At 43.1% G+C, this 23,030-nt stretch overlaps 2 protein-coding genes across 2 annotated transcripts; one reads left to right on the plus strand and one right to left on the minus strand.

Annotated features, from left to right (window-relative positions):
* Window positions 1-2,126: 2,126 nt before the first annotated feature.
* Window positions 2,127-5,556, minus strand: LOC112225674 (tubulin alpha chain-like). Its single transcript, XM_042306792.1, has 4 exons — window positions 5,422-5,556; window positions 4,032-4,254; window positions 3,745-3,893; window positions 2,127-3,471 (listed from the first exon to the last, which is right to left on the minus strand). Exons 1-4 carry the CDS (start codon window positions 5,422-5,424, stop codon window positions 2,494-2,496), a joined length of 1,353 nt encoding a protein of 450 aa, XP_042162726.1. The 5' UTR covers window positions 5,425-5,556; the 3' UTR covers window positions 2,127-2,493.
* Window positions 5,557-16,566: 11,010 nt separating this feature from the next.
* LOC112225677 (tubulin alpha chain) lies at window positions 16,567-22,805 on the plus strand. Its single transcript, XM_024389815.2, has 4 exons — window positions 16,567-16,789; window positions 18,929-19,151; window positions 19,339-19,487; window positions 21,437-22,805. The coding sequence occupies exons 1-4, from the start codon at window positions 16,787-16,789 to the stop codon at window positions 22,409-22,411; spliced, it is 1,350 nt and encodes a 449-aa protein (XP_024245583.2). The 5' UTR covers window positions 16,567-16,786; the 3' UTR covers window positions 22,412-22,805.
* The last annotated feature ends 225 nt before the right edge of the window (window positions 22,806-23,030 follow it).

Consider the following 23,030-nt stretch of genomic DNA (forward strand, 5'->3'; position numbering starts at 1 on the left):
CACCTGCCTTTTTCTCTCAGGAGTGTGTCATGGGGTCCATGTGGAGTGAGCATGGAGAGACCCAGTCCAAACGTCTCTCATGTTGCTGGTGTACCGGTCGGATTCATGGACAAAGACATGGCGGACTGTAAAGGACAGAGGCGGTGAGAGACATTATCAAAGGCCATCCACTTCGAACATGTGCCATTAAAAAGGACGAACTGAAACACTGTCTGAAGAAGAACATGAACAAAGGAGTCCAGAAGGATGAGGGAGATTTAGGCTTGTGTAGGGATAATTGTGTAGGTCTGCACACTGCGAAATGTATAGTAATTTAAGACTAAGAATGTATTGAGAAAGCCAATTTGTCATTGCAACAAATGGAGGCCGTGATGAGAAAAGTAAAATGCTAGAAATATAAGTTATCAATAGTTATAATTATGATTTGGATTTGGAAAGGCGAGGCCCTAATATGTGAGGAGAGCCACTAGATTGTAGCTTGAGCTAACCTTGCCCCAATCTCATTCTTATCAAGGTCGGTGTGAAACTGTTACAACATGTGTACTCTCTCTCTCTTCCCTGTGAAATGCTATTAACATGCTGTAAGTTGATCTGTGCCTCTCTGGCTGATAAGATCTTCAGCAGCTATCGTGCTTTCTGCTCCTCCAGAGGATGGAGAAAGAGTTAGATGCCAACTCTGGATGAGCTCCCATTTCCTCCTTGTAGATACAGACGAGTAATGATTGAAAGTTGTTTTCATTTAACAACAATTGTTATTAAACAAGGTTTATTACTGTGACTTAAGTTGATGTCCCAGGGACAGTAAGGTTAGTTGATGTCCCAGGGACAGTAAGGTTAGTTGATGTCCCAGGGACAGTAAGGTTAGTTGATGTCCCAGGGACAGTAAGGTTAGTTGATGTCCCAGGGACAGTAAGGTTAGTTGATGTCCCAGGGACAGTAAGGTTAGTTGATGTCCCAGGGACAGTTAGTGAAGAGCTCAATCCAAACCCGAGTCGTGTTAAGATATGGAAGCAATGGTTAACATTGAGCCATTTATTCACCTCAATACTCCCATTAATAGAAGTATATCCTTTATTGTGATTGTAATATTACCATACTATTTGGATTATACAACCCAGAATGAAGGGTTTGAAGTTATGAAGTGTCTCTTTTTCTCTCTCTGTGTTGATTTCCCTTACTTTAATAGGAGTATCGAATATTTTGATATAGAAGCTAAAAGTGTAAATGTTTACATTGAAATGTAATGATTATCACACAAGTGATGATTAGGGGTGGCAGGGTAGCCTAGTGGTTAGAGCATTGGACTAGTAACCGAAAGGTTGCAAGTTCAAATCCCTGAGCTGACAAGGTACAACTCTGTCGTTCTGCCCCTGAACAGGCAGTTAACCCACTGTTCCTAGGCTGTCATTGAAAGTAAGAATTTGTTCTTAACTGACTTGCCTGGTTAAATAAAGGTTATGAAGTGTTTACAATAGCGGGGATTTGAACTTGCAACCTAGGAGTATTGAATATTTTGATATAGAAGCTAAAAATCTAAATGTTTACATTAAAATGTAATGATTATTATCACACAAGTGATGAGGATGGAATGCGATTGACATTTTATACTTGTGCTTTTCTATTTACCAATTTCTATGTTCATGCAAGTGACTGGCTGAACGAATCCTCACTATCATTAACTGCCATTTGGCAGTACTCCCAGAACTTCATTTGAGAATGAAAGATATCTGTTTCAAGACCTCAGCTTAGAGAAGAACCCTTGTGAGGTATCGGTCTGTCACATGTTTTGAACCAGTGTTGGTCGGGTCACATTAATGAAACAAAACGGTAATGATGAATTAATTATGCAAATATACCTTGTGTGTGTGTATAGCCGTTTTTAGGACAACTGCCGGGACTGCCCCGGCAGAGCTCCTGATTGACGTGTACTATGGTGCACTGAGGTGGATGGAACCTCTCCAGTGAGCTGGCAATAAAGATTCATTTAAGATTGACTTTGAGTGTCCCTGTCTAAGACTTTCCACAACATCAGCATTGATGTACCAGTTTGGCAGAAATGTGTTCAAGTTTAATGTCTAATAAACATCAATAGCTGTCTCCAAAATATCACGCTAAAAAGGATGCAGTGATGTCTACCTGAAACACATCTTGTGTCATTTATTCTATTTCAGTAGGCTACAACCATATTTGCACAGGTGGGGTCAGTTCCATGACGCAACTCCTACATTGACTGGTAGAACTTACTCACTCACGGAGAACTCATTAACGGCTGCTGCAGAAGTTCAACAGATTTCACAAAAAAACAAACTCGTTTCACATTCTATTTTTTTTGTCTAGACAAGAGACGTGGCGTGTTTATTGAGAATACACACAACATGACTAGATGTAACAGAGACTGTTAACACTGCAGTGGGGAATGTGTTGCTGTCATGTTAAGTGTAGGACTCCAACAGTCAGTGTTGGAATGTAGGGTGGCAAAGCATGTTTAGCCTTTTAATATTCCTCTCCCTCCTCATCCTCTTCTCCCACGCTGTCAGTGCCCACCTCTTCATAATCCTTCTCCAGGGCTGCCATGTCTTCTCTGGCCTCAGAGAACTCTCCCTCCTCCATGCCCTCACCAACGTACCAGTGCACAAAGGCTCTCTTGGCATACATCAGGTCAAACTTGTGGTCCAGACGGGCCCAGGCCTCAGCGATGGCTGTGGTGTTACTCAGCATGCACACAGCCCTCTGGACCTTGGCCAGGTCTCCTCCAGGAACCACCGTAGGGGGCTGGTAGTTGATACCCACCTTGAAGCCAGTGGGACACCAGTCCACAAACTGGATACTCCTCTTGGTTTTGATGGCAGCGATGGCAGAGTTGACATCTTTGGGAACAACGTCACCACGGTACAGGAGACAGCAGGCCATGTATTTGCCGTGACGAGGGTCACACTTCACCATCTGATTGGCCGGCTCAAAGCAGGCGTTGGTGATGTCAGCGACTGACAGCTGCTCGTGATAGGCCTTCTCAGCAGAGATGACCGGGGCATAGGTGGCCAGAGGGAAGTGGATACGGGGGTAGGGCACCAAGTTGGTCTGGAACTCTGTCAGATCAACATTCAGGGCTCCATCGAAACGCAGGGAGGCAGTGATGGAAGAGACGATCTGACCAATGAGCCTGTTGAGGTTGGTGTATGAGGGACGCTCAATGTCAAGGTTCCTACGGCAGATGTCATAGATGGCCTCATTGTCCACCATGAAGGCACAGTCAGAGTGCTCCAGGGTGGTGTGAGTGGTCAGGATGGAGTTGTAGGGCTCCACCACAGCCGTGGACACCTGAGGAGCTGGGTAAACGGCAAACTCAAGCTTAGACTTCTTTCCGTAGTCGACAGACAGACGTTCCATCAGCAGGGAGGTGAAACCAGAACCGGTGCCTCCTCCGAAGCTGTGGAAGATGAGGAACCCCTGGAGACCTGTACACTGGTCAGCCTGAATAGAGAAATGGTACAATAACATTGTTAGATGTTATCTTATGTTATAGCAGTAAGAGGAGAATGGAGAACCTGTTTCCATGTTCTACCTAGAACCATAAAGGGTTCTTCGGCTTGTCCCTGTAAGATAACCCTTTATGGTTCTAGGTAGAACTTTTTGACCATTTTAAAATGCTTTCTTCCATAGAGAAGGTTTCTGAAGAACCTTCTAGAATGAAAAAGGTTCAGTGTAGAACCCTAGTTAGAGGCCTGTTTCAGAATGACGACTCACCAGTTTGCGTGTCCTGTCCAGCACAATGTCAATGATCTCCTTGCCGATGGTGTAGTGACCGCGGGCGTAGTTGTTGGCAGCATCTTCTTTACCAGTGATCAGCTGCTCAGGGTGGAACAGCTGACGATAGATACCGGTCCTCACCTCATCTGAAAGACAAAGGTAGATTTAGAATATCCTAATATTTTGAATATGAGGAATATCTTGGGACAGAATATCAAATCATTCAAAGCTTGTAAACCATAATTCAATAGGAAATCTCCAGGATTTCATGAGTCTCATCTTACCGATGACAGTGGGCTCCAGGTCAACGAAGATGGCTCGGGGGACATGCTTTCCAGCTCCAGTCTCACTGAAGAAGGTGTTGAAGGAGTCGTCTCCACCTCCACGAGTCTTGTCACTGGGCATCTGTCCGTCCGGCTGGATCCCATGCTCCAGGCAGTATAGCTCCCAACAGGCGTTACCCATCTGGACTCCGGCTTGGCCCACATGCATGGAAATACACTCACGCTGAAAAAGAGAGAAGGTACAAGACATCAACTACATGGAAACTTGAATCAAAATAGTGATGTGCACTTTTATTGTCGGTTTAAAGCTGTTTCAGAGTATAAATGAGTAAACCAACATGACATGTATATTTTTAAGATACTGCTAAAGACAACCTTGCTTTCACCATCTCACTTTTTTTGTGCTTATTTATTTTAATCTCCATCTATGTAGCATCTATCTATCTATGAAAGTAATATAATGTCCTCATGGGAAAGGCCTGGATTTGACTGAACTGTGAATTCAGTATGGCCACCCATTTAACAAAAGGGACATTTAGGCAAATTGATTGGCTAGGCTATTCTGCTGTGCCACCATCTTGCAAATCCTATATCTGCCGTTTAACCACAGATCGTCATGCATGACCCTGTATCTTTAAGAGCAAAGAACCAGGGTGAAAAGGGAGTGCCTCGTTGCCCCCCCTCCTCCCGCCATCCGGGCCAGCTGCCCACCCATTGCAGTGTAAAACAGCGATAGCTACATAAAATGGCAACCATCTCAGACTGCCCCTCCCTGTTCTCCTTTGTGCCTCCTCATGTCGCATTGAACCCCCCCCCCCCATGTAAAAATCAGCAATTAATGTCTTTGCCCTGAAGCGAAGAGGTGTTCCATCTACACAGACGGTCATTGTTATTCCTACTTGGAACACCGACATCTAACCCACATTTGATGTATGGCTACAGATGATTCTGTCACAATAAAAAATAATAATAATAATTTGACCTAAATTACATGTATCATTATATCAGTTGAATACATAACACCTTAAAATCGCCATATGCAAAAGAGGAAACGCATATAATCAGCTGATAATATCATAAGGGCGGGAATCAACGCAATTGCGCATTAGGTTGGGTGAGCCTACCAAGCGGATATGTTTTTACTGCATTCGTTTTGACTATAACAGTCCGTTAGAAATACTATCTAGTACGATTAGTACACAGTATGTCGTTTTTTTAGAGCAGTAGGAAATAGTTTTCGGACCATGGTCTTTATGTACAGAATCCATCGTCCACATGCTTCTCAGATTGATCTAATCATATACTTTTTTTTAATACGAATATCATGTGAAATAAAGATTATTATCTACATTATTATCTTTTATTATCTACATCAGCAGTCAGCACTCACCATTTTGTCTGGTTTTCTTTTCCTTCACAGGCTGACGTTGAGGATTCAGAAGAGAAGGCAGAACTGCAGAAGAAAGGAAGAGGTGGGGGGTTTTATAGACCGGGAAGCAGACAGACCGGCAGGAAGCGACAGCGGTCTGCTTGGCGGGAGAGACTGTTGGTGGGTCATTCTGGCATTTAGGAAAAATAGTTTAGAATCGTTTTTTAAATATATTTTTTTATGTATTTGAGTACATCTTCCCATCCTAAATCAACTAATATGGCAGTTGAATTACTTAATCATAATTTGTACCATTTTGAAGGGCACGAGATGCTCAAGTCTACAGTCCATTAACCCTTTTTTTAAAGTATTTACTAAAATGATATATAATCAATTATTTTGCTCACAATGTTATTTACCTTCATTTCAATTGACTAACACCAAGTGGCACCACATGACATACTAAAAGGGTGTGATTAGCTCAGAATTTTCTCTAATATTGACCCCTCACCAATAACAGTTTGCCTCTGGAGGGAATGCTCAAGGATCTTGTATATCTTTGTAATTAGGGATTTAAGGCAGTACAAAACATTGACATAAAAGTGAGGAGCAGACATTATACTAGTAAATAGGTATTTTAAATCGCCTTCTTTGTTGTTATTGATATATACAAATTCAAATAAGTTTATTCACGATCATTCAAAATAATATATTGATTTCTCTAAATCCACAGAACATGCCACTTCAACTCTACACATCAGTACTAGAACAAGCCAATTTGCTTACTCTAAGTTATTGTTATTATTATTATTGTTTAAAATGCGTAAACATAGCGTTGTGCAGTATAAAGGACTTGCATTATGTTTTATCATTGATAAACAGTTCAATATAAACAAAAACATGTATAATGAATAACTATTTGTCATTTTAAAGTGTTTTTCCTGGTTGCAAAGGCAAGGAATGCAAATGCCACCGCAATTCAAGAACAACCCTGGTATGAAAATAACAAGGAAGTCCCTCCCTCTTCTCACAGAGAGGCTGACTGGCTGACTCTCTCTCTCTCTCTCTACGCAGATACAAATTTGGGGTATTGAGCTGTGGGATAGCATAGTCAGTGCTCTCCGGGATCCTTGGGACGTTCCTACCCTTATATCAAACATTTTAACTTAAATTGGGTAGCAGCTACTCTTCCTGGGGTCCAAACACATTAATAAGGCACTTTCATTACATATAAAACTGAAAAATAAAACAGTACATCATATAACATTACTACGCCACTACATATCTACAATACAAAATGTTTAATACCACAATACAACAATATTACAATATGCAGTGCATTCAGAAGGTATTCAGACCCCTTGACTTTTTCCACATTTTGTTACATTTTTTTCGCATCAATCTACACACAATACTCCATAATGATATCACAATACCCCATAATAACAATGCAAAAACTGTTTGTTTTTTTAAATTACATTTTTGCAATTTTAATTCAAAATAAAAAACTGAAATATCATAGTTGCATAAGTATTCAGACCCTTTACTCTGTACTTTATTGAAGCACCTTTGGTAGCGATTACAGACTCGAGTCTTCATGGGTATGACACTATAAGACAATACAATACAAGCTTGGCACACCTGATTTGGGGAGTTTCTCCCATTCTTCTCTGCAGATCCTCTCCAGCTCTGTCAGGTTGGATGGGGAGCGTCGCTGCCCACCCCTCTTTCCTCTCCCACCCCCAACCCCTTCTCCCCACCCCCATCCTTCCCATCCTTCTCCCCTCCCCCCAGCCCATTCTCCCCTCCCCCAACCCATTCTCCCCTCCCCCAACCCCTTCTTCCACCCCCAACACCTTCTCCCCTCACCCATCCTTCTCCCACCCCCAACCCCTTCTCCCCACCCCTTCTCCCACCCCTTCTCCCACCCCCCAACCCCTTCTCCCCTCCCCCATCCTTCTCCCACCCCCAACCCCTTGGGTACTACATCGGGTGTGGTCATTTCCCATTAATTTCCCCATAGAGAAGGTACTACATCGGGTGTGGTCATTTCCCCATTCATTTCTCCATTCATTTCCCCATTCATTTCCCCATAGAGAAGGTACTACATTGGGTGTGGTCATTTCCCCATTCATTTCTCCATTCATTTCCCCATAGAGAAGGTACTACATTGGGTGTGGTCATTTCCCCATTCATTTCCCCATAGAGAAGGTACTACATCGGGTGTGGTCATTTCCCCATTCATTTCTCCATTAATTTCTTCATTAATTTCCCCATAGAGAAGGTACTACATCGGGTGTGGTCATTTCCCCATAGAGAAGGTACTACATCGGGTGTGGTCATTTCCACATTCATTTCCCCCATAGAGAAGGTACTACATTTCCCCCATAGAGAAGGTACCTCCTGTCTCAGCCTCCAGTATTTATGCTGCAGTAGTTTATGTGTCGGGGGGCTAGGGTCAGTTTGCTATATCTGGAGTACTTCTCCTGTCCTATTCGGTGTCCTGTGTGAATCTAAGTGTGCGTTCTCTAATTCTCTCCTTCTCTCTCTCGGAGGACCTGAGCCCTAGGACCATGCCCCAGGATTACCTGACATGATGACTCCTTGCTGTCCCCAGTCCACCTGGCCGTGCTGCTGCTCCAGTTTCAACTGTTCTGCCTTCTTATTATTCGAACATGCTGATCATTTATGAACATTTGAACATCTTGGCCATGTTCTGTTATAATCTCCACCCGGCACAGCCAGAAGAGGACTGGCCACCCCACATATGCTCTCTCTAATTCTCTCTTTTTTTCTCTCTCTCGGAGGACCTGAGCCCTAGGACCATGCCCCAGGACTACCTGACATGCTGACTCCTTGCTGTCCCCAGTCCATCTGACCGTGCTGCTGCTCCAGTTTCAACTGTTCTGCCTTATTATTATACGACCATGCTGGTCATTTATGAACATTTGAACATCTTGGCCATGTTCTGTTATAATGTCCACCCGGCACAGCCAGAAGAGGACTGGCCACCCCACATAGCCTGGTTCCTCTCTACCCGGCACAGCCAGAAGAGGACTGGCCACCCCGCATAGCCTGGTTCCTCTCTAGGTTTCTTCCTAGGTTTTGGCCTTTCTAGGGAGTTTTTCCTAGCCACCGTGCTTCTACACCTGCATTGCTTGCTGTTTGGGGTTTTAGGCTGGGTTTCTGTACAGCACTTTGAGATATCAGCTGATGTAAGAAGGGCTTTATAAATACATTTGATTTGATTTGATACATCGGGATTTCCCCATAGAGAAGTTGCTACATTGGGTGTGGTCATTTCCCCATTCATTACCCCATAGAGAAGGTACTACATCGGGTGTGGTCTGTGAGATATTTGACACATCCCACCTGTCAGATACTCCTCACTGTTTAATTGACTGATTCAACACCCAATATACAAGTTACCCTAAATAACAGCTCTCTTTCAAGATAAGATTAAAAAGAACATGTATTATTTATTTCTCATTTGCCAAATACATTGTATAACAGACAGGTTATTATAAGGGCACATTTTCTATGGAAATTACAAGACGCATCCTGATTCTAAATCATAACAAAATTTGTTTTGTGGGGTTAACTTTCAAAATGGTAGGTTGATAGTAGTCAGGGATAGGTTGAAATTATGAAACTAGAATGGTGTAGGGAACAGGGGTTGTCTAGGGAAGAAGGATGGGGGAGGGGAGCGAGGTGGGGGAGAGAAGAAGGGTGGGTCAGGGGAAAAGGAGGGGGTGTACCCTGCCCTGAACCTTAGCCACTGTCACTAGCTGGCTACCAACCCTGCACCTTAGAGGCTGATGCCTATGTAGATGGAATCACTGGTCACTTTAATGTTTACATACTGCTTAACTAATTTCAGATGTATATACTGTATTCTAGTCAATGCCACTCTGACAATGCTCCTCCTAATATTTATATATTTCTTAATTCCATTCTTTTACTTTTAGATGTGTGTATTGTTGTGAAATGTTAGAAACTACTGTACTGTTGGAGCTAGGAACACAAGCATTTCACTACACCAGCAATAACATCTGCTAAATATTTATGTGCGACCAATACAATTTGATTTGAGTGTGAGAGGGATGGAAGAGGGAGGGGAGATCGAGAGGGGAGAGAGGGGGGAGATAGAGGTGGGGGAAGGGAAATATGGGCGTTGGAGAGAGGAGAGGAGACACCACCCGGGCTATAAAATCTAAATCAGGTCACCAGATAATGACCTGATAGTGAAAAAGGCCTTTGAAGATTCGGAGAAAACGTGCAGAAGGAGGGTTCCAGAAATCTCGATCTGAAGCCTCTACCTTTAAAGGAAAAATCCACTCATTCCTATAGTTTACAGTGTTACAGAAAAATATATTTTTTTGTTATATAATGCGGGTGGTAGCAACATGTGAAAATCGATGTGGAAATCTGTTGCAGCTCATGTCGACTACAAAAAAAACCCACAATGCAATGCTCTCTCTATGGCCTGCGCGCAACACAATAATACCGAACTGAATATCAGAGTGTGAAGTACCCAGTTAGCTGTAAAATCGCCTAAGTAAACTGCACTATGAATTTAGGAGTGTGCAATCTCACCATGTTCAACCTGCAGATCGATGTGCCTCACAGAGAGTCTGAAATTCGCAATGGCACCCTGGACTGGAGAAGCAGACAAATAGGATACACGTGTTAGACCCTCTGTTAAATTGCACATTTCTCAAGGTAGGAATATCGCAAAAAAAAACATGATCAATCACTCATTCGAGAGAAGACAACCTCCCGCGTTGTGACATCGACCGGTATTGAAATCGCACGTGTATGATAGACGTTTTCGTGATCTACAATTGTCCCTATTAGTGTAACGAGAGCGGCTTTATCGCAACGCTACGTCATAACGAGCGAATTTCTGCCTGCTTGAACCGCTCAGATTCACACGAAATGACCCAGGGAATCGATCAGAGATGCACACAAAAACAATATAAATATTCAAAAATGGGTGAATCTTTTAGTGCTCCGTCCTCTTCATAATCCTTCCCCATGTCTTCTCTGGCCTCAGAGAACTCTCCCTCCTCCATACCCTTTCCCACATACCAGTTGACATTTGTCACTGTCGCACTACGACAAAATGTTTTAGGGAAGGTACAACATAGGGGAGGGTGTGTGTGGTGTGGTTTGTGAGACGTTTGACACAGCCCGCCTGTCAGACACGGGTTTTTTTTTTTCACTCCTCGCTAGTTGCTTGACTGATTCAACTCCCAATATATAAGTTACCCTAAATAACAGTTCTCTTTCAAGAAAATACAAAAATAAAATAATGAATTATTTCTTTATTTCTCATTCGCCAAATACATTGTATAACAGACGTTATTATAACAACACAGTTCTATGGAAATTACAAGACGCTGTTGGCGTCATGATTCTAAATCATAACCAAATTAGTTTAGTGGGGAACCTTAAAATGGTAGGCTGATAGTAGTCAGGGATAGGTTGAAATTATGAAACTAGTGTGGTGTAGGGAAGATGGGTGGGGGAGGGGAGATGTCTGGGGGAGGGTAGAGGGGTCAGTGAGGTGTGAGGGAGGGAGGAGAGTGGTGAGGAAGGGGAGGAGAGAGGGGTGGGGGAGGGGAGAGGGCTGATGGAGAGTGTGGGTGGGGGATAGGAGGGGAGAGAGGGTGGGGGAAGGGATTAGTGGAATCGTCGATTTCAGCCACACTTTTTGCTGACAGGTGAATAAAAGCACACAGCCATGCAATCTCCATAGACAAATATTGGCAGTAGAATGGCCAAACTGAAGAGCTCAGTGACTTTAAACGTGGCACCGTCATAGGATGCCAGCTTTCCAACAAGTCAGTTCGTCAAATGTCTACCCTGCTAGACCTGCCCCGGTCAACTATAAGTGCTGTTATTGGGAAGTGAAAACGTCTAGGAGCAACAACGGCTCAGCCGCAAAGTGGTAAGCCACACAAGTTCACATAACGGGACTGCCGAATGCTGAAGTGCGTATTGCGTAAAAATTGCCTGTCCACGGTTGCAACAATCACAGCAAAATAACTGTTAGTCGGGAGCTTCATAAAATGGGTTGAAGCGGCTGGAGTGGTGTAAAGCTCGCCGCCATTGGACTCTGGAGCAGTGGAAACACGTTCTCTGGAGTGATGATTCACGCTTCACTATCTGGCAGTCTGACGGACAAATCTGGGTTTGGCGGATGCCAGGAGAGCGTTACTTGCCCCAATGCATAGTACCAACTGTAAAGTTTGGTGGAGGAGGAATAATGGTCTGGGGCTGTTTTTTATGGTTCTGGCTAGGCCCCTTAGTTCCAGTGAAGTGAAATCTTAACACTTCAGCATACAATGTAATTCTAGATGTCATTGTATGCTGTGCTTCCAACTTTGTGGCAACAATTTGGGGAAGGCCCTTTCCTGTTTCAGCATGATGTTGCGAGATCATTGTGGAAGAACTTGACTGGCCTACACAAAGCCCTGACCTCAACCCCATTGAACACCTTTGAATTGGAACGCTGACAGCGAGCCAGGCCTAATCGGAATGAGATGTTTGACGAGCAGGTGTCCACATACTTTTGTTCATGAGGTGTAGCTTTATAGGAGGCAGCTAACAGCAGGTTCTGTGGCAATGAAAAGTATGTGAACCCTTTGGAATTACCTGGATTTCTGCATATATTGGTCATCAAATTTGATCTGATCTTCATCTAGGTCACAACAACAGACAAACACAGTCTGATTAAAGTAATAATACACAAACAATTATATGTTTTCATGTCTTTATTGAACACACTCTGTAAACATTCACAGTGCAGGGTGGGAAAAGTATGTGAACCCCTGGATTTAATAACTGGTTGACCCTCCTTGGTCATAAGTAATGCACTCTATAGTGAATAGGATGCCATTTAAAACACAGCTAGTGCTCTGTACTGGACATAAGTAGAGAGTATCAGACTCATCATCATCCCCACCATCAGCATCATCATCATCTTCACCACCATCATCATCATCACCACCATCCTCATCATCACCATCTGATCCATAAAAGAGGTAAAACTGCTGAGTAATAACACGTATTGTAGTATTTTGAATTTGTGAGATCATGTTATTGAGCATTTCTAGTGGGGGGTTTCTTTTCACGAAAATGTGTCCAGCGCAGAAAGAAAAGCCTGTATCAAATGTGTTCATAAGGCTTAAGGGCTGAATCACATGTTTGCATTTTGTAGAACTGTGTGTCAAAGGAGTGATTGACTTCTGGGGGTGTGTTATGTTTTTAGGTTTTCATTCATCTTGTCACCCAGAACCAAGATGGTCACGAGATACTTGTTCATCTTGTCACCCAGAACCAAGATGCTCACGAGATACTTGTTCATCTTGTCACCTGGAACCAAGATGGTCACGAGATACTTGTTCATCTTGTCACCCAGAACCAAGATGGTCACGAGATACTTGTTCATCTTGTCACCCAGAACCAAGATGGTCACGAGATACTTGTTCATCTTGTCACCCAGAACCAAGATGGTCACGAGATACTTGTTCATCTTGTCACCTGGAACCAAGATGGTCACGAGATACTTGTTCATCTTGTCACCCAGAACCAAGATGGTCACGAGATACTTGTTCATCTTGTAACAGTGTTGTTCATTGCAGAAAACGTCAACATGTGAACGTTTCAATAGCCTGTAGACTTAATTCATGCTTTTTTTAACGGAATATTATTGAAACACCCTTCGAGTGAAACATTTTTTTAAACTTGATCTTATAAAGCATCACAATGACTGGTCACGCTTTGACTACAGGGACACATTGAGAGCGAGAGAGAGAGACACACAGGCTGCCGAATACAATGTATGAAAGACCAGTTTCTGTCCTACTAAAGATTCTTACGTCCTTTGGAGAGGAAAGTAACAGAACATATGCTACTTTGGTTCTGGGACCTCAATAGGTGTTAGTTACAGATAATTGAAAGGATGAGACACAATAGGTGCTCAGATTGACTTACCAAAACAACCTGCATAGCTAGAGCCTGAAGTACCAACATTAGATATTATCTCACTCTGTATCTCTCTCTATATCTCTCTCTATGTCTCTCGCTGTATCTCTCTCTATATCTCTCGCTGTATCTCTCTCTCTATATCTCTCACTGTATCTCTCTCTATATCTCTCGCTGTATCTCTCTCTGTATCTCTCTCTCTATATCTCTCACTGTATCTCTCTGTATCTCTCTCTATCTCTCTCTATATCTCTCTCTGTATCTCTCTCTCTATATCTCTCACTGTATCTCTCTCTATATCTCTCGCTGTATCTCTCTCTGTATCTCTCTCTCTATATCTCTCGCTGTATCTCTCTGTATCTCTCTCTATATCTCACTCTGTATCTCTCTCTATATCTCTCTCTATGTCTCTCGCTGTATCTCTCTCTATGTCTCTCGCTGTATCTCTCTCTATATCTCTCGCTGTATCTCTCTCTATATCTCTCGCTGTATCTCTCTCTATATCTCTCTCTGTCTCTCGCTGTATCTCTCTCTATATCTCTCTCTGTATCTCTCTCTATATCTCTCTCTGTATCTCTCTCTATATCTCTCTCTGTATCTCTCTCTCTGTATCTCTCTCTCTATATCTCTCGCTGTATCTCTCTGTATCTCTCTGTATCTCTCTATATCTCTCTATATCTCACTCTGTATCTCTCTCTATATCTCTCTCTGTATCTCTCTGTATCTCTCTATATCTCACTCTGTATCTCTCTCTATATCTCTCTCTGTATCTCTCTGTATCTCTCTATCTCTCTCTCTATATCTCACTCTGTATCTCGCTCTGCATTGCCGCTGGTCATTATGAAGTCCAGTCCATTAACATGGTTCCCACAATATCTGCTTTCAAGGACTTTAAAAACAAGCACGACAGCTTTACAGAACCCCCCAGATCTCAGACTTTATAACAGTGTTAGAAATATATGCAGAAATCAAATCAAAATCAAATCAAATGAAATTTTATTTGTCACATACACATGGTTAGCAGAGGTTAATGCGAGTGTAGCGAAATGCTTGTGCTTCTAGTTCCGACAATGCAGTAATAACCAACAAGTAATCTAACTAACAATTCCAAAACTACTGTCTTATACACAGTGTAAGGGGATAAAGAATATGTACATAAGGATATATGAATGAGTGAGGGTACAGAGCAGCATAGGCAAGATACAGTAGCTGATATCGAGTACAGTATATACATATGAGATGAGTATGTAAACAAAGTGGCATAGTTAAATTGGCTAGTGATACATGTATTACATAAGGATGCAGTCGATGATATAGAGTACAGTATATACGTATGCATATGAGATGAATAATGTAGGGTAAGTAACATTATATAAGGTAGCATTGTTTATATATTTACATCATTTCCCATCAATTCCCATTATTAAAGTGGCTGGAGTTGAGTCAGTGTCAGTGTCAGTGTGTTGGCAGCAGCCACTCAATGTTAGTGGTGGCTGTTTAACAGTCTGATGGCCTTGAGATAGAAGCTGTTTTTCAGTCTCTCGGTCAGAAAATCAGATAAGATCCAGGCTCTATTAGCTTACAGAAACGACCATAAATGAAATGCATAATCATAGTAAGATATTTACGGAAATACAGTATGTTGACCGCTGCTATACTGTGTCCACCTTTGTTTTCCCATGATTCTGCTGCTAGAAGGCCCCGCCCATAACTCACCAGAGATACATTGTTTTTTTATATTGTAAACTTTATTCAAATTCTGTTGATTACAGCCAGACAATTCTTCACATGAAGTGCACTAAATCCGCTGGTAACCATATATAACTCGACTAACGGCGTCATGCACCCCAACAATCTGAGGGGGGTCTTGTCTCTGTACTCTCTATGGGCATGACCGCTCTGCACTCGTGCAAAAAACAACCACTCTGTAGCAAATGCACAAATCTTTGCTTTCCCCTAATCTCCTAATCTATTTTTTTTATTTAAAGCAAGAGTATTCCATAAACACATCCTCCTGAACACAACTCATTTGCATGTGTTGAATTATTCATGTATTTTCATTCTTGCAGAAGAAAGAAAATGTGTTATCTTTGCTGTGACCTATTTGGTTGTCATTGGTGAGGAGGATCCAAAGGTTGTTTTTTTGTTTTGTTTTATTGAACATAGTGAAGCTGCCATACAGACCTAATGAGTCACTGGGGACACATAGCCAATGAGATGGCTAGCTCGTCTGACAGGTCACCAACTGAAAGGCTAGATGACTTTGTCTGCTTCCTGAAGCTCACAAAGAACCATTCCGTACCAACAAACAAGCGCACGCCCAGTCAAACATGAGCTTTATTCTTCTCTCTGAAAATACATTTCAAAACAAATGTAATATTTGTTTTGCTTCATTTTTGGATTTAAAGGAACACATTGTGTTTTCCTAAAAATTAACTATCCAATTTATAATGCCTTGAGCTGTTAGTTGGATTATATATATCTTTTTTAAATTGACTTAACTAGGCAAGTCAGTTCTTATATTTACAATGACGGTCTACACCCAGACAATTGTGCACCGCCCTATGGGACTCCCAATCACAACCAATTGTGATACAGCCTGGATTCGAACCAGGGTGTCTGTAGTGATGCCTCAAAGCACTGAGATGCAGTGCCTTAGACCGCTGTGCCACTCGGGAGCCAATATAGTTTTAACCCTTTAATTCAAACCAGATGACAAAAGGCTGCCGAGTGGTGTTAATAACGCGTTCGTTCTGCATACCACTGATGTGACGTGAACTCAGTGACACACAGGACAGGTGTCAAGTCTAACGTGTTCCACATTCTGCACCACTACTGTACATTAGGTTACAGTGCCACCTACTGGTTACTGATGAGAATATTAGGGCTGCAACGTGTCACTGCTTGGTGTATGTGATGTTTGCTAGGTGGAAATGTTAGGAGAAAATAGCCCATTCACATCAGAGTATAGAGGCTATAAGCAAATAATACGAGTATCTCAAACCAAGTTCGCTGCTGGAGAGGCTACCACCCATACATCTCAAACTGTAATCAGCATTAATGTACCAGCTCAGCAGAAATGTCTGCAAAGATTGAGCACAAGCCCCCCTAAAAAAATAAAAAATCTCACTCCTAGGCTAAAAATGACGCAGCAAATTCTACCTGTGCCAGTAGCCTACGGTCAGACAATTTGCGCATTCTAATAAAATACACAACGGGAGGAGAGCTCCATTCCATGACGCCACTACATTGTATATAGCGTGATTAGCAGCTCCACCACACCGGGCACAACTTACTCACGGAGATCACTTTGACGGCCGCTGCGAGAAGTCCAACATATTCCTCTGATATTATTTTCTCCGTTTAGCCAAGAGACTGATACTGAAAGAGCACAATGGTGAGTGTTTTTAATTTGGAATGCTGGTATTTCAGGTTCAACTACACCAATGTTTGTTTTATGTTAGGCTTGCATTCTTGTTTTAACTGTGTTTTTATTCAACATATGTTTTCTTATCTTTTTTTTTCTCCATTTCATTTGCAAAAACAATGCAATATCCTACAGCTTCTGTTCTATCGTCGTTTCTATACCACTGACCATTTTAACGCACGATGTTATTTTGTCTAATGGCACAGCTCCCATGCGCAGTGTTCATTCCTACCCAACCCCCGACAGACGGTTTCAGGAGGTGCAGTGCAGTTTGTGTGCAACTCTAAAGAACTACAGTGACGCATCGAAAATAAACCATTTACTCTCACTGAAAGGAAGAATGTCATTTTGCATTCAGTGTAGCTAACGTGTGAATTTACAATATTTGCAATGCATTGAATCATTCTGCTTATTCAAACCTTTTTAAAAAACATATCCAATTAGAACTGACCAAGAACAAACTGTAATTGCAGATATTAATTAGTATTAACTATACAGTAGTATCAAATACTCTCTTACTATCTAGTCTTCTCTTACTAATGAAGAGAATGAGTGAGTGAGTTAGGGTGTTTCTCATTTTTTCAGTCATGCTATCAATAACGAACGTGTTGCTTTGCAGGACAGGAATTGCAGCTTTGTGGTTGTTTTAGGGTGTGTTGAGAAATCTTAGCCTACAGGAGAATCTACAGACTGAATGGGTAAGACACAGAGTCTAGAGACTGAATAGGTAAGACACAGAGTCTAGAGACTGAATGGGTAAGACACAGAGTCTAGAGACTGACTGGTTACAGAATCTACAGGTAAAATCTACAATGAGTACTTTATCTAATACTTTATCTAGTATTTTAACTAATACTTTATCTAGTATTTTAACTAATACTTTATCTAGTATTTTATCTAATATTTTATCTAATACTTTATCTAGTATTTTATCTAGTATTTTATCTAGTATTTTATCTAGTATTTTAACTAGTACTTTATCTAGTATTTTAACTAGTATTTTAACTAGTACTTCAAAGTTTGATAGAGCTGGGTTTCCATCTATGAAATGTCTAGCTGGATTGTGGTGGTGACTGCCTGGTGATCGTAGGAGTGAGTAAAAGTCAGGTTAATGAGACTGAGGGTTCCCCAGAAATAGCAGCCAGCTGGGACCCTGACCTGGCAAGTGTTGCCCAAACTTGGCGACCCCCCAGTAGGCCCCTGTCCATCACTGTCTCCAGGGGGGGGCAGCTAAAATGGGGCAAGTTTAAAAATAGTCTGTGACAAGGGCAGAGGGAATTATCACCAATCCCTAGAGGAGACAAGGAGTCATACTTTTAGGGCCAGTCTGAAATGGCAGCCTATCCCCTATATAGTGCACTACCTTACAGGCGCTGGTCAAAAGTAGTGCACAAAATAGGGAATAAGGAGCCATTTGTGACACAACCATAGTTGTCCTGGATGAAACTGCAAGAGCTGAGCTGAAAGACTGACCTTGCCATTTTAAAAATGCAGTCAGAGACAGGAGAGGATGGCAGTTATTTCAGTAAGTTCTTGGCTGGTCATTATCTCTGCAGCAGGCAGCCATTTCCGTCTCGACTCCTCCTCCTCTCCTGCTGTTGGTCATTATCTCTGCAGCAGGCAGCCATTTCTGTCTCGACTCCTCTTGTTTGTCAAGGCTCAGAATGCCATAGGATACCGTGTGTCCCACATATACTGTGTGTTTGTACATAGTGCACTATTAGGGCGTACACACTGTGACTGACAGACTACCCTGTCTTGTAATGAACCTGTCTGGCCACCTAGACATCAACAGATTCTGGCAGTTTGGACTCAGTCACCTTGTAGACACTGCTCCTATTCCAGTCATATCTTTCCATATATTTCTCATGCAACAAATAGATACCTACAGTACTTACAGTCTGTGTCATGGAAAGAGCAGGTGTTCTTAATGTTTTGTCCACTCAGTGTATCATAATCATTTAAACACATGGTGTCACACAGTCGACACACATCTGAATTCTTGGACCTCTCAGACCACACTGTAATATCCTCCATGCGTTCAGGTGTTATCGCTGTCTATTTCATTCACATGGTCTCTTCTCCTTCTCTCCCCGTCTCTCTCCACAGCGTGAGTGTATCTCTGTTCACGTGGGCCAGGCTGGAGTCCAGATGGGCAACACCTGTTGGGAGCTGTACTGCCTGGAGCATGGGATCCAGCCGGACGGACAGATGCCCAGTGACAAGCCCACAGGTAACCTCGACGACTCCTTCACCACCTTCTTCAGCGCCACGGGCACCGGGAAGTACGTGCCACGCGCCATCTTCGTCGACCTGGAGCCCACCGTTATCGGTAAGTTGTTTTGTCTTTTTTACAGAAACTTTTATCCTTTTGAAAAACATTTCAACATTTACGACGCCTCTACTGAAGCAAATCTCAGATGTGCCAGTGCATTCAGTTCCTAAATGTGTCCAGAACATCATCCACTGGTATCTGGTCTTCTCTCCATATAGAAAACTACTGTTTTCTCTTTCTCCAGATGAGGTGAGGACAGGCACCTATCGCCAGCTGTTCCACCCTGAGCAGCTCATCTCAGGCAAGGAGGATGCTGCCAACAACTACGCCCGCGGTCACTACACCATCGGCAAGGAGATCATTGACTCCGTCCTGGACAGGATCCGTAAACTGGTAAGAATGATTAAAGAATGAATTGTTGACAATTATGAAAATTGTAGACATGATAAACAAGAAGCTTTTCTCTCATAACCCCCGTAACCCATAACCCTCATAACCCTCGTAACCCATAACACTCGTAACCCATAACCCCCATAACCCATAACCCTCGTAACCCATAACCCCCATAACACCTGTAACCCATAACCCTCGTAACCCATAACCCTCGTAACCCATAACCCCGTAACCCATAACCCTCATAACCCCTGTAATCCATAACCCTCATAACCCCCGTAACCCATAACCCCGTAACACCCATAACCCCCGTAACACCCGTAACCCCGTAACCCATAACACCCGTAACACCCATAACCCCTAACCCTCGTAACCCCCATAACCCATAACCCCGTAACACCCATAACCCTCGTAACCCATAACCCCGTAACCCGTAACACCCGTAACCCATAACCCTCGTAACCAGTAACCCATAACCCTCGTAACCCATAACCCTCGTAACCCATAACCCCCGTAACCCATAACCCTCGTAACCCGCAACCCATAATCCCCATAACCCCCATAACCCTCGTAACCCATAACCCTCGTAACCCTCGTAACCCGCAACCCGTAACCCATAACCCCGTAACCCATAACCCCCATAACCCTCGTAACCCATAACCCCCTTAACCCATAACCCTCGTAACCCATAACCCCTTAACCCATAACCCCTTAACCCATAACCCCCTTAACCCATAACCCCCTTAACCCATAAGCCCCATAACCCCGTAACCCATAACCCCGTAACCCATAACCCCGTAACCCATAACCCCGTAACCCATAACCCCCATAACCCCTCGTAACCCGTAACCCATAACCCCTCGTAACCCATAACCCCGTAACCCATAACCCCGTAACCCATAACCCCTCGTAACCCATAACCCCCGTAACCCATAACCCCCGTAACGCATAACCCTCGTAACCCATAACCCCCTGCGTTATTCCCAATATCAATTGATAACGGTTGAACCATCCAAATCAAAAGGAGGAGAATAGACAGCCTTGTGGTACACCACTGTTGATGTTACACTGAACTAAATTAGAAACGCAACATTTAAATTCAAATCAGTTAGGCCCTAATCTGTGGATTTCACATGACTTGGAGTGTAGATACCTTCTTTTTTTTAAGTAGGGGCGTGGATCAGAAAACCAGTCAATATCTGGTGTGATTTACCATTTACCTCATGCAGTGCGACACATCTCCTTCGCATAGAGTCGATCAGGTTGTTGATTGGCCTGTGGAATGTTGTCCTCTTCAATGGTTGTGCGATGCTGCTGGATATTGGCGGGAACTGGAACACGCTGTCGTACACGTCGATCCATAGCAACTCAAACATGCTCAAAAGGTGACATGTCTAGCGAGTACGCAGGCCATGGAAGAACTGGGACATTTTCAGCTTCCAGGAATTGTGTACAGATCCTTGTGTACAGATCCTTACAGATCCAGATCCTCCTCAGGATCTCATTGCGGTAACGCCGTACACGTGGTCTGCGGTTGTGAGACCGGTTGGACATGCTGGCACATTTTTCTAAAATTACGTTGGAGGTGGCTTGTGGTAGAGAAATGAACATTCAATTCTCTGGCAACAGCTCTCGTGGACATTTCTGCAGACATTTTAGAGGAGCCTTCTATTGTTCCCATCACAAGGTGCACCTGTGTAATGATCATGCTGTTTTACTCAGCTTCTTGATATGCGACACCTGTCAGGTGGATGAATTATGTTGGCTAAGCTTCTTGTGTTTATGGAGCATTTCTGGGATGTTTTATTTCAGCTCATGAAACATGGGACCAACAATTTACATGTTGCGTTTTTATATTTTTGTTCAGTGTAATTGCCCCTAAATTCATTGTGTCTGATAATGCTCTGTTGATGTGCTGGTCTGATAGGCTGTGATGATGTCTCCCTCAGGCTGACCAGTGTACTGGTCTCCAAGGTTTCCTGGTTTTCCACAGCTTCGGAGGAGGCACCGGTTCTGGTTTCACCTCCCTGCTGATGGAACGTCTGTCTGTCGACTTTGGCAAGAAGTCTAAGCTGGAGTTTGCCATCTATCCAGCTCCTCAGGTGTCCACGGCTGTGGTGGAGCCCTACAACTCCATCCTGACCACTCACACCACCCTGGAGCACTCTGACTGTGCCTTCATGGTGGACAATGAGGCCATCTATGACATCTGCCGTAGGAACCTTGACATTGAGCGTCCCTCGTACACCAACCTCAACAGGCTGATCAGTCAGATCGTCTCCTCCATCACTGCCTCCCTGCGTTTCGATGGAGCCCTGAATGTTGATCTGACAGAGTTCCAGACCAACTTGGTGCCCTACCCCCGTATCCACTTCCCTCTGGCCACCTATGCCCCGGTCATCTCTGCTGAGAAGGCCTATCACGAGCAGCTGTCAGTCGCTGAGATCACCAATGCCTGCTTTGAACCGGCCAATCAGATGGTGAAATGTGACCCTCGTCACGGCAAATACATGGCCTGCTGTCTCCTGTACCGTGGTGACGTTGTTCCCAAGGATGTCAATGTGGCCATCGCTGCCATCAAAACCAAGAGGAGTATCCAGTTTGTGGACTGGTGTCCCACTGGTTTCAAGGTGGGTATCAACTACCAGCCCCCTACGGTGGTTCCTGGAGGAGACCTGGCCAAGGTCCAGAGGGCTGTGTGCATGCTGAGTAACACCACAGCCATCGCTGAGGCCTGGGCCCGTCTGGACCACAAGTTTGACCTGATGTATGCCAAGAGAGCCTTTGTGCACTGGTACGTTGGTGAGGGCATGGAGGAGGGAGAGTTCTCTGAGGCCAGAGAAGACATGGCAGCCCTGGAGAAGGATTATGAAGAGGTGGGCATCGACTCGTTTGAGGAGGGGGAAGAAGGAGAAGAGTATTAAACAACGAATTTGTTGGTTTGGTTCTGGAACAAAATGAATGTTACAAGGTTAATTGCCAAATGAGTCCAAAGGAGCAGTCAAATATTTTGGTTATTGTATCTTAATTATTAAACCGTATTTAATGTGTATGTCGTTGACACTGAATTTAATATCCACCTCATGAAATTCCACATCTTAGACAATTTAGAAATGAAAAATTGCTGAAAAAGTTACCCTTTGATTTGAAGAATACTGTTGCCTTGCCAATGTTTTCCTTTTTTTACTGAGTTATTCTAAATCAATGTTTTATTAAACGCTAAAGATGAAGTTGTACAGGAACATACTAGTTTTTATAATGAGGCCCTCATCAATAATGTATAATGTCCAAGCTCAATAAAGTTATCCTCAAAATAAATCGCTTTATTCTTCTTTATTCATACCCTACTACACCAAGACTTGACTAGATGTTAGTGTGTTTTACTGTAGCCAACAAGGATATTTTATGAATGAATACAGTAGGCTAAATGCTAATTAGCCTCTAGTATATTATCCTACTGCACCAGTATTCTGGCATTTTGATTACTGCTATCAATGTTGGATTTATTAACTCATCTCAGCCTTCATAAATGTGGAGGATTTA

Source organism: Oncorhynchus tshawytscha, linkage group LG26, assembly GCF_018296145.1.
Source record: "Oncorhynchus tshawytscha isolate Ot180627B linkage group LG26, Otsh_v2.0, whole genome shotgun sequence".
In the NCBI taxonomy this organism is placed as follows: Eukaryota; Metazoa; Chordata; class Actinopteri; order Salmoniformes; family Salmonidae; genus Oncorhynchus; species Oncorhynchus tshawytscha.